At 29.1% G+C, this 12,766-nt stretch overlaps 1 protein-coding gene across 1 annotated transcript in view; it reads left to right on the top strand.

The window, feature by feature from the left end:
• Window positions 1-12,766, top strand: part of LOC123294119 (pyrokinin-1 receptor-like) — a 124,701-nt gene that overhangs the window by 9,143 nt on the left and 102,792 nt on the right. The window contains exons 3-4 of the mRNA XM_044875212.1: window positions 1,010-1,650; window positions 1,693-1,874. Coding sequence (XP_044731147.1) covers window positions 1,010-1,650; window positions 1,693-1,874 — 823 coding nt within the window. The remainder of the gene's footprint in view (window positions 1-1,009; window positions 1,651-1,692; window positions 1,875-12,766) is intronic.

Here is a 12,766-nt window from a genome sequence, read left to right as displayed (position 1 = left end):
CGAACTTTGACTAATTTTATTGTTTCGTTTTTGCAACTAATTTAAAAGTTTGTTTTTTCCGTTTTCCATACTTTATTTACTCCACTAACAGAATCAGTTACTTTATATTAATCTATCTTTTGAAAACTTTATTAATTGAATCATACGAAGACAAAATCTTACGCGAAGTTAGAATCATTCTTAGATCAAGAATCATTAGAAAGAAAGAAATTTCCTAGGAAGGTAGTTACCCTCAATCTCAGTCTCCGAACGTAAAGAATAGGAATCCATACTATTTTTCTTTATTTACTCTTTTGTTTTTTCGTTTTTTTTTAACTTTATTTATTCGACTAACAGAATAAATTACTTTATAATAATCTATCTTTTGAAAACTTTATTAATTGAATCATACGAAGACAAAATCTCGTGCGAATCAACCAAGTCAGAATATAATATATCTATCATTCATCCGACAACTAAATAGTTATATACTTACTTACTAGTGTTAATGAAAAGATGGGTACAAAACACGCATGAAATAAGCAGACACGACGCGAGAGCGACGCATCTATGATAAAACACACACAAGTCTAAAACACATAAGTGGAGAAACCAACAACATAACACAGAAATGTGTTTACAATACTCATGTTTGTCCGCATTTTCATACAATCTACGGCAGTGAATTGTTGTCCTGTCCTGCGTCCGTCGCGTCGTTTAAGTTCGTCGCGTCGCGCGTTTGTTATGTGTTTAAATGTGCGATCATCATGAAAATGTGAAAAGCTTTTTTTTGATTGTTAAAGTGCTTTGGTGCGCGCTCTATTGTTATACACATCCCCATTGTTGAAAAGTTTTTTGTTTTTTTTTTGTTATTATGTGATATAAAGTTTTTACTTTCAAAATGTCGTTAGAAAGTGAAGCAGTGATTGAAACATTTTTACCAAAACAAAATGAAACAATTGGAAAATTGTTTCTAAATGAAAGTGTTTTAAATATATCATTAATCGAAGAAAATGATTATAAATTAGAGGAACGTGATCCTTTAAGTATTCTAATTCCTGTTACAATTATATATGTGATAATATTTTTAACGGGAGTAATCGGGAATGTAAGTACGTGTATAGTGATTTATCGTAATAAATCAATGCATACAGCGACAAATTATTATCTGTTTAGTTTAGCAATCAGTGATTTATTACTGTTAATATCAGGTTTACCACCGGAAGTTTATCATATGTGGTCACCGTGGGTTTATGCGTTTGGTGAAACATTTTGTTTTGTTCAGGGCTTAGCGGCTGAAACATCCGTTAATGCATCGGTTTTTACAATAACAGCATTTACAGTGGAACGTTATGTAGCGATTTGTCATCCATTTTTATCGCATACAATGTCGAAATTATCGCGTGCTATAAAATTTGTTGTTGGTATATGGATTGTTGCGGTTTGTTTGGCGTTACCACAAGCTGTACAATTTGGTATCGATGAGAAATATTTAAATGGTGAGATTGTACAAAGTCGATGTACGATCACATGGATTTTAATACCACATGGATTTGAGATTTCAACATTTGTGATTTTTATAACACCGATGACAGCTATTACAGTGCTTTATTTATTAATTGGTGTTAAATTGAGACGTAGTCGTATTTTAACCGTTAAAAAACCACAAAATAATAACAATAGTTTTAATCAACAATTACAAAAAAATCATAGTGAGATGCGTATCACAACAACACATGGTGGGGGTGGTGGTGGTGGCAATGGGAATGGGAGTAATGGGGGTGCTGCCACTTCGAGTATTTGTGGTGGTAGTGCAACGGCTGGTACAGGTGCATTAAATGGACGTAATTCTGCACGTAGTTTATCAGCACAGAATCGTGTAATTAAAATGTTAGGTAAGTGATATAATTGTTGTTGTTGATATAGTTAAGGATGTATGAGTTCCAGGGTAATTTTGGATAAAATGTTTAATGTTTTTTTATACAAACTATGTCTAAATCAAATTAAAAAAATTAAGGGGGGTTGGCCGATTATTTAAATAAATAAATGACTTCCAAAGTAGGCATATTTTACATTGATCTTATGGGAAAATGGTAGATGGATGTTTTCATAGATTTCTCTAAAACTAGTCGTTGAAAATGAAAAAAAAAAATAAATATTTATATTTAAGTTAAACCTTAATAAATGATTTAAAAAAACCAGAGACACAAATTTAAAAAAATTTAAATTTTCAATTGTGATGGTGACTGGTGAGTTATGTTATAACTTGACAATATAAGACGAAAAGTAAGAATAAAAGTTTTCGATATCTGTAGTAATTTTCAAAATATTGAAAATTGAAAACTTTGCTTAGTTATTTAGCTTTCGATATTTCGAAAGTCAAGGCAGATATCGAAAAATTTAATTTTTATTTTTCGTCTATATTCATGAAGTTATAACAAAATTAATCATCAAAGTTGAAAATAAGTTACAAATAATGTCAACCACAAGTCTAAACTTACCTTGGAAATTAGGATATGCTATGCGTATTTTCCCTGCCCGGGTACTTATTTTTCGAAAATCTTGTTAATTTTTTCAACCATCATTTTTCACACTCAGCTACAGTGGAAAAAGAAAAATTTTTATAATCCAAGGGCTGGTAAAAATACCCGCCCAGTAAAATGGTGAAAGAAAAATTTCAAAATTTTCTTTCGTTTGAGCGTAGTATCGTTGCAAAGATAGTACCACCAAATTAAAATTAAAAATGTTTAGGGAGTTGGTATAATAAAAAAAGTGTCTGACTTTAAAATTCTATAACTTTCAAAATAATTGAAAAATGAAATATAATCTTTTATTATTCCCGACATAAATAAACTAAAAGAATTTTCTTTTGATAATCTCGTACTAGAAATACTAGATGATATTTAAGTTTTATAAGCGTTCAATTCAACATGTGTCACATGTCAAATTTTTAATTTGTTTTTGAAATTTAATATGTTTTTTCGTTATAAATAATAAAATAATAAAATATATTGTAATTTCATTAAAATTTTGATTGTAATGTATTTTAAAGAATATTTAAGTTGACGTTTTTTGGATTTGATTTTTATTTTTGGAGAACTTTTATTATCTACCTATGGCAAAAAGACTTTTATTATTTATTATATAAAAACTATTAAAGTGGAATATCAACGGAATGCAAAAAATTTCGAGTTAATGAGTTTTCGACTTAACAAGTATAGTTCGAGGTACAAAAGTCAACTTTTTGAAATTTGTGTTTCAAAGTATAAATATGTACTATCAAAACCTTGCAGGGAAATAATATTTTGTTCGAGTTACAAAGTCTAAATAATTCGAGGTCGAGTATTTAGGGATCAGCCGAAAGGAATGGCATGTTTTTTCGACTTACTTGAGGATTACGACTCCGAGTTATCGAGGTACCACTGTTCTATTATTTTTATTGTTTTTTGCAATATATTTACGGTGATAGCTCTAAAATGAGAAGCAAATTAGTGTTTCACTTTAGCAAAACCAAAAACAAAAAAATTTTTAGTAATATCCTCTTTTTAGTCTCTCAATATCAAAATAAGTCACAATTAAAAACATAAAAGGGTTTCAGCGGATTGAAATTTGTCAGAGTAGAAACGTTAAAGAAAGTGAACAGAAATAAAGTTCGAAAATTAATGAAAATAAATAAATATTTTTGTATTTTTCCTGCATAAATCTAAATAAACTTTCAATTGTAACCACGAAAAAAAGTTTTATTTATCTGCATGTTTTACTACAAACGTCAAGGGAGCAGGTCTGTGCTTTTTGAACCTAAATTTGTAATTTAAAGAAAATGTGTTTTAATTAGGTTTTAATTATTAATTTAATCAAAATGCGTTCAATAAAGTACAATAAGATACTAAAATATTTAAATTATAGTGATTGCCGCACATATTATCTCTTATCGTAGAATGACCCATATAGTTTTCCGATGATATTATAATTATATTTTATGTTTTTTGTAAGGTTTTGAAAAAATTGCAGAGGGATTCTTGACACTCTTGACAACCTTATTAATAAATTAATAATAAAAAAAATATCAAAACAAATGTCTAATAATAAAATCAAAGCGTGGGTCAGATGCCTTTGAAAAGAGAATTTAATGACTCTGTCCATCAATATTATTATTGCTTTCGTATAAATTAGTATAAATATAACATGTTAAAATGATTTCTAGTTTTAATAAAACATAAAATTATTTAAATTTTAATGGTTTTTTAGTGTATTATTTAATATAATTATTACTCATCATATCACATTCTGTTTCGTTCTAATTGCTGTTTAAAATACATATTTGTATTAAAAAAAAGACTTGTACCTACTGAAAATAATACTAGCAGAATTTTTGTAAAGGCGGTATAATTAGCATACAAATGTCATTTGAGACAATATAAGAGACAATATTCGCTAGAAATTGATTCATATTTCAGTATTTCTATATTTTATTTATCAGGAAGGCCATAAAATATCATTAAGGTGATTGTAAACCTACAGTATTGTAAAAAAAGTTTGCTTTATTGCATGGTACATACATTTAAACTAAATGCATGCTTTGTAGTCAAGTAATGAGTTATTTTAAGCTTTACAATACCACGCAACTACAAAAATATATAATATATTGTGTACAAGTGATGCTTATAAATTTGATAATATAGATATCGTTCTTCAATCATCAATACTCTAACTATAGTCGTCTCTGTTCATCAAATGATGGATCTTCGATGAACTCATAATTAAATTAAAATTTTCTTCTTATATCATCGCCAACCTTATATTTTTAGGGTATTATTAAAACTACTGTTTGTCTAAATATTTTAGAGAGTTTTTTATCACTCTCTCTAGATTCTTTGATATAGAAATATCCAATTAAAAAGTATAACCTATATGATTCATCATTTTTTCAGCCAACTTTGAACGATAAAATAATAATGAAAAGCCCGATGACCTAGGAATTTTTTGTGATTTTTGGAAACTTTGTTAATCAAAAAATTTATTTATAAGGTTTTATTGAAATCCCTGGTATTATTCAATTCTAGTATTATTGCATATCTCCTTAAATACACGAATCGACGCTTAAGCAAAAAGAAACTAAAAAGTATGATTATAAAAAGTGAAGTACCTACTCAAAAAAGTTCATCAAAAGTTTGTATTGTCCCCTCCAATGAACTTTCTGGATCCGTACTTGCCTTTACTCTACTGAACAAATTAAAATATCATTTGACTGCACTTATTCTAAACTGTAAACACATTATTAAAATAATTGCAAATATTATTGTTTAAATTTGTTTCATGTTTAAAATAAATATGCATTGTTTTTGTATGCAAATATACGGGAAATCCATCATTTTGATGGATTATATATTTTCATAGATTTCTCTTTAACTAGTCGGTGGAAATTAAAAAATAAATAAAAACTATTTATATTAAAGCTCAATCCTTAATATAGTCTTAGGGCTTACGGTGATATTTTCATCGGAAGCTTTTAGCTGCATTTTATGCAGAAAGCAAGCCACTTTACCCATTGATACTAGGGACCAATATGAATGATTTCATCTGAGGAAACACAAATTTTATCCACTGGAATTCAAGATGGCGGACCTTTTCCAAAATGGCGTCTGCATACTTTAAAAAATTTATAGAATCAAAACGGTTGCACCGATTTAAGTGATTGAGGTGTCAATCGATTCCTATTAACATCTCTAATCAAAAGAAAAACATGCCATTTGAAAAAATAAAGATGGCGGCCGAATATTAAGAAAAATGTGTAATTTTTCCATAAATTTTTTCATTCTAGTGAAAATAACAACTAAATATCCTATGATATGGTCACATATTTTTAATATACTCAGGTTTTATTTAAATAAAACCTGAGTATATTAGCTACAAAATAAAAAAAATTGCTTGACAATCCGTCAAGTAGTTTTTGAACTATAAGCATTCCAAAAGAAGCGCCTGGTTTTGAAAACTTCATTGCACTTCTCTTTGGGGTTACTCTAGGATGTCTATAATAAGTTTTCGACCTTAAGAATCCTGTGTTAATTTGAAGGGAAGGGGCAAAAACACCAAAATTTTCGGACTTTTTATACTTTTTCGCTTATATCTCGTTACTTAAGCCAATTTTGCTTAGTCGCTTACAAAGTTGTAGAACATTAAATTTGCTAAAATTTGTTATCTAATAGGATTTTCTAGACTCATTAGTGCCCGAGATACAGCCGATCAAAGGTAGAAAAAGTTACTCGAAATGTAAAAAAGTAGCCGAAACATGAAGGTTTTGTCCCTATATCTATTTATTACCATCATATCATGTTAATTATATTAATCGCACATCAATATCAACAGTTAAATTCAACTATGACTACAGTCCTACCCCCTACCCCTTCCCTAACTATCCAACTTCCCCAAACGTGAAGGTCTCTCATTTTAATGTAAAAAGTGCATTTTTAGAAACCTTCACCCACATCAAATACTCTTACGTTGTAAGAGTATTCCGCCGACCAAGATTATTGTTTTGATTAGCAGTTTCCACACTTTCATTACTAATTTTTTTGCTTGCGTTTATTCTTTAGAAGGGTTTGAACAAATAAATAAAATATTATTGGTTTGTGATTTTGGAATGTCTTTAATTATTTTAAAAACTATACGTTAAAAAAATTAAGAAAGGTTTGGAAAAATTAGTGGAAAAAATTTACAAAAAATCATAATTCAGGACTACGACTAAGCAAAATTGGCTTAAGTAACGAGATATAAGCGAAAAAGTGTAAAAAGTCCGAAAATTTTGGTGTTTTTGCCCCTCTCCTTCAAGTTAGCACAAGGATTCTCATGGTCGAAAACTTATTAAAGACATCCTAGAGTACCCCCAAATAGCCTGTAAAAATTTCATTTACTTCGGAGTACTTTCCAGGTAGAAAGTACATGTCTACTGGAGTATGTACATTGCATCACATTACGTGCAATGAAGTTTTTCAAAACCAGACGCTTCTTTTGGAATGCTTATAGTTCAAAAACTACTTGACGGATTGTCAAGCAATTTTTTTTATTTTGTAGCTAATATACTCAGGTTTTATTTAAATAAAAAATATGTGACCATATCATAGGATATTTAGTTGTTAGTTTCACTAGAATGAAAAAATTTATGGAAAAATTACACATTTTTCTTAATATTCGGCCGCCATCTTTATTTTTTCAAATGGCATGTTTTTCTTTTGATTAGAGATGTTAATAGGAATCGATTGACACCTCAATCACTTAAATCGGTGCAACCGTTTTGATTCTATAAATTTTTTAAAGTATGCAGACTCATTTTGGTCCCTAGTATCACTGGGTTAAGTGGCTTGCTTTCTGCATAAAATGCAGTTTCATTTTGCTAAGCCCTATGCGACTAATAAATTATTGAACACTAAAGATCCGTTATTCCCGACTAACGAAGGATGTATGAGCACGGTAGTCGGGACAGGAATTTTAATATATTTTCAATTTTGATTGTAAATTATGAATTATAATTTGACAATATAAGATGAAAAGTAAGAACTGGTTTATTTATTTAGCTTTCAATATTTCGAAAACCAATGCAGATATCGAAGAATTTTATTCTTATTTTCCGTCTACATTCATGAAGTTATAACAAAATTCATCATCAAAGTTGAAAATAAGGTACAAATAATTTCAAACACAAGTCTAAACCTGCCTTGGCGTTCGTACTACCTTAACTTAGCTGAGTGTTATTTTCATTTGTGTTACTTTTGTACGTATATAAGAAGGATTATTATTTAATAACTAGAGTGATACCCACCCACTTCGCTGGGTTTAAAAGTAAAGATTGATAAAGATTGCTCTCGCTTATCCCCTTTCTATAACACTGGAAATAATGGTAAGGATTGTTTTACACAGGTAAAATATATGTTTGGTTTTCTATTTTTTTTAAACGTATAATAGTCGTAATTATTCATTGAGTATATCAGAAAAGATGACCGTGTAATATTTTATATTGACTATTTTTACAGAAATCTGTAAGTTATGGTAATGTCAAATGACTACTTTTACAGAAATCTGTAATTTATGGTAATGTCAAATTTAATTAATTTTAATTTTTTTTTGTTTTTTTAATATATCTTTATAAATTATATCTCATGTGTTATTCGGAAGTATGAGCTATATTGCTGTACAGTTTCTTTAAAAACCATTCGCTAGTTTTAGCGTGAAAGCGTAACAAACAAACAAACAAACAAGCATGCTTACTTTCGCATTTATAATATATAGAGATATTCTTCCCATTTGATTATACACCAAAGGTCGAAATAATTTTGTAACAATTCGCCTGTAAAAACCTTATAAATAAAAGATTAATAAATAATATAAATACATTGTTGATATATATTTTTTTATAAATAATACACATGAACAGATTTGTTCATGTGAATGCGACTCTTGTGGTTCACTTCATCAAATTCTGAGATAATAGATGTTAATATTAATTCTTTTTTACTCGACTGCGCAACGTCAAGGAGTGGTAATGTGTGTATCAGTCTATCAATGAATGTTTGTATTTTAAAATAAAAATACCCGACTGTGTAAAATAAAAAGTGAAAAGAAAAAAACAAGTTCAGTAGTTTAAATTACCGGGAAGATTTAATCGGTCTAGATTTAAATGGGTCCTGACTGTTAAAGCCGTTACACTACTGAAGGTTTTTTTTTTCTTTTTTACGACGATTATTTCTATATTTCATGAATTTGAACTTGGTAACCAGACTAATTAAAATAGCACACGCTTTTTATTCAAGAATTTTTGCTATCAGCAAAGCACTTACAAAAGTATTTTTTTTAATTGTAATTTTTTAATAATTAATAAAATTATTATAGTAAATATTAGTCGATAACTTTAGTTAATTATCAAAAATTCCAGTTTAATAATATTTGAAAAATTTACATCTCAATTTCTATGAGCCGCTTTTGTCTTTTCAGTACATCTTGATAACATTATGCGATTGGCGCAAATACGAGAGATTGTTATTACATGTGTAGGTACACTCAGGCATTAATCAAAAGTGGTGTTAAGACTGCCGTTTTATATACCTCAGTTTCCTTTTGCCTCACTTTGCCTCCCTTTTGTTCATAATTTAATGGATTTTAATGTTTTGTTGCGGAACCCTAATTTTTTTGAAAATAAAATTCATGATACTCCTAATTCATGGTGTTCGCTGAAATTCATGGTACTCGCTGATAATGCAACTTTCTATTGGTGAAATTATTTAAGCTGTCTTAGGATTATTGTAAGTAGCTCTTAGGTATTATAAAGGTCCAATCAAAGGGCAGCAATAATTGCCCCTCGGGAATATACTATCGGGAAGAAAAGTAAGCTATGTGTTGGTCCAGGCTATAAACTATCTATATTCCAAATTTCATCAAAATCCGTTCAGTAGTTTTTGCGTGAAAGAGTATCAAACATCCATCCATCTATCCATCCTCACAAACTTTCACGATTACCCGCCCGCTTTGCTGGGCTTTAAAGTCACGTCAGAATTCAAGTTTTTTTAAAAATGTTATCTAGTCGTGATTCATTGAGTGTATCAGAACAGGTGGTCATGAATTGCATATGGTACACAATTTTACAGAAATCTTTATTTTTTGGTTCAAATTGATACTCATAGATGGCGTAGTGCAATGTCATAGACTGAATTTAACTAGTCTGTTGTAAAACTAACACACAAACAAACAAACAAACAAATATCCTTACTTTCACATATATAATATATAGGGATATACATATGTATCAGATAACGATATATTGAATATTTGAATTTGGATTTTCGGACCCATTACAAGAACTTCCCTATGGGAAGCTAATAATAATAATTAATAAAAATTATTCTATTATAACTCATTAAAATGATATAAAAATATATTATCGAGGTTACATGTTATTCTTGTCTTCATTAAAAGATTATTGTGAATGATAAAAATCTTAAGAATTTTTATACATAATAATTTAATTAGAAAAATAAATATTTTCGTAATATAGGTTATGGTAGTTTATTTTTAAACGAAATTATGTTTTTATTTTTAAGATATATTGTGAAAAAAAATAATACAAACAAACCAAATAAAATAAAATGAAAAACTTGTCAAGTGCGTATAGTAACACGCATAAAAGGGTTCCGTCATATGACCTATGTAAGAAACAATAAAGGAATATTTTCTCGGTTTTGTCGCGAAATATAGCATAAAGAAACGACATTGTATTTTACATATATGGTTGAATGGGTCTTTAAAACTACAATAAAAAGTTTCAAATATTTTTTCCCATCTGCGTGCAGAAAGTGTCATCTTTCGCCCCGCTATGCAAAACGATGTTCCCGCTTTTTGCCTCCGCCGGGGAGAAAAATAATTTACACACTACGAGAGCAAGTAAAGAATGAGATTTGAGTTTATGTTCATTGTCACTCGAGGTGAAGTATTCAGCGCTATATTGATTTGAGAATAGAAGTTTTTGGGAAAAGCGATGCAAGTATTCTAGCAAAGATACAAGGGTTTTAAGATTTTCTAAATTTTATATATTTCCCATGTTAATGCATGTTTACCTGAGTAACGTCATTCTAAATCCAATATGGCTAGCTGTCATGATATGGGTATCAAATGAAAGGGTTTACCGAGAAAATTTCGAATAATATGCGTAAAAAAGTTGACAATGGCAATTTTTATGGTAAGAATAACCTGATTTTCCCATCGCTTCCACCATATTTAATATACATACCTTTTTAGTTTTAAATACAAAATTTTAATAAAAAATTATTTATAAAGAAGAAGCTTTTATTGTACCAAAAAGTAGAAAATAATTATTTCTGTGAGTCAGTCATACATGACTTTTTGTAAAAATTTGAGGTACTTCGAATCATTCTTGACATTTTAAATTGAGCGCCTCCATCTTTTAAGAATGCGTGGCTCATAGAAATAATTATTTTCTACTTTTATGCACAATAAAAGCTTGCCTTTAACAAGTATTTTTTATTCAAAGTCTTTGTTGACGGAACCCTAATAACGATAAAAGTCGTGTTAAAATAATCGTTTAAGTATTTTAATCTTATTTATTGTATTGGATGCAATTATTTGTGTTTAAGCTATTTTTATCGAAAATTATTTGTTTTCTTAATATATAATACAGTTGAACTACCTTGATACATAAAAAGTTCAAGGAAAACCTTAAAAATGTTCGAGCTATAAAAACATCACTATGCAATTTTTTTTTTCATTTATTACATTCTAGAAATTTTTAGATCATTTCATAAAAAGTTGTCTTAAACATAAAATCATCCACTGTTGCAATTCTTAAACCACCAATCCTCCCTCTTTCTGGAATATTGGAGAAATATTGTAAGAAATATTATGAAAAGGTATCTTCAAAACCCGCTAGGACTATAACAGCAAACCTGCAGCGGTGATTTGAATTTGCCATTGAATTTCAGTAGGAAAACTATGATTTATTATTGAAGGGGTTTGTTTTATCGGAATTATTCCTAATAACCTTTTTTCTGTGTCTATAGATGACTTAGGTTAGGTTAAGATAGGTTGTATTGACTGTCCACGAAGGACCTACTTAGGCTATAGAGCCCATTGTGATACCATATATGCGCTAAAAGCTTGCCCCTAAAATTTATTTTTTATTTAATCTTTTTATTTAATACGAAAAAACGAATGTATATCAAATATGGTGGAAGCAATGGGAAAATGAGAATCTTCAAAATTTCAGCTTAATCGCAAATCGGGAGGTGGGTCCAATATAGTTTGTACAATCTGATTACGACCAACGGACAGGTTAAACTAAATAAAAGCTTGTAAAATACGACTTTTTTGTAAACAAGGATAATTAACAAAACGGATGAAAGAGTAAAAGTGTGTCTGTAAGGAATTCTCAAATATAAACATTTTTACATAATAAATGTATATAAAATTTTTGTTAAAAAAATTAGAAACGTACGAATTATCGGAACGGAAGAAAGGGATCATATTTTTAATAATAATAAAAAGTAAGTATATACGTACGCATTGATTAAACGGAAGCGGGAAGGCAGGAATCATAAGGTAGAATAACCTTATGCTGAAGTGATCCTTTTCTTCAAATGTAAAATAAATGTGATATACTGGGTGTTTTTCCTAGGTACGTACAAAATATGCCTACAGATTTTAAGGTAATTTTGCGATTACGATTAAGTAATTTTGTACGAAATTGTGCCAAGTGGTAGTTTTTAACGACATAAAATTGAAAAAAATTGAAGACCGTATCAGTAAGGTTCTCTAAATTTGCAAAGTTGTCGATATTTTACACGTAAATGATAGGACTAGGAATCCATACTATATATGGAAGACATTTTTGAACATTTTTAGTTCGCGTTTTTCCTAAAAAAAGGAACTTTGCAAAACTATATATATGGAAATAAACAAATTGGGGTGCTTTGAGCCTAAATAGGATGTAATTGACCGCTTAGTCTATGAATATTTCGACTAACATGAAGCGATACATTCAAACTGGTCTGATTAAATTTATAATTTAATCATATCAAAGGCCTGAAACTCTATTTTCGAAGCTATTTTATTTAACAGTAAATTGATTTTTCCATTTTTTATATATTGGAAATACCTTAAAATGAATTCTTAGAAGATATTAAATGATATTTCTTGCTTGCCTGTATATTCTGTATTCAAAGGTTATAAAATAATAAACTGTAGTGGATAAGCCATTTCGGGGTCAGACCCAATACTTTTTGAGTAA

The sequence above is a fragment of the Chrysoperla carnea genome, chromosome 1 (genome assembly GCF_905475395.1).
Source record: "Chrysoperla carnea chromosome 1, inChrCarn1.1, whole genome shotgun sequence".
Classification (NCBI taxonomy): domain Eukaryota; kingdom Metazoa; phylum Arthropoda; class Insecta; order Neuroptera; family Chrysopidae; genus Chrysoperla; species Chrysoperla carnea.
This window is presented reverse-complemented; position numbering and strand designations above follow the sequence as displayed.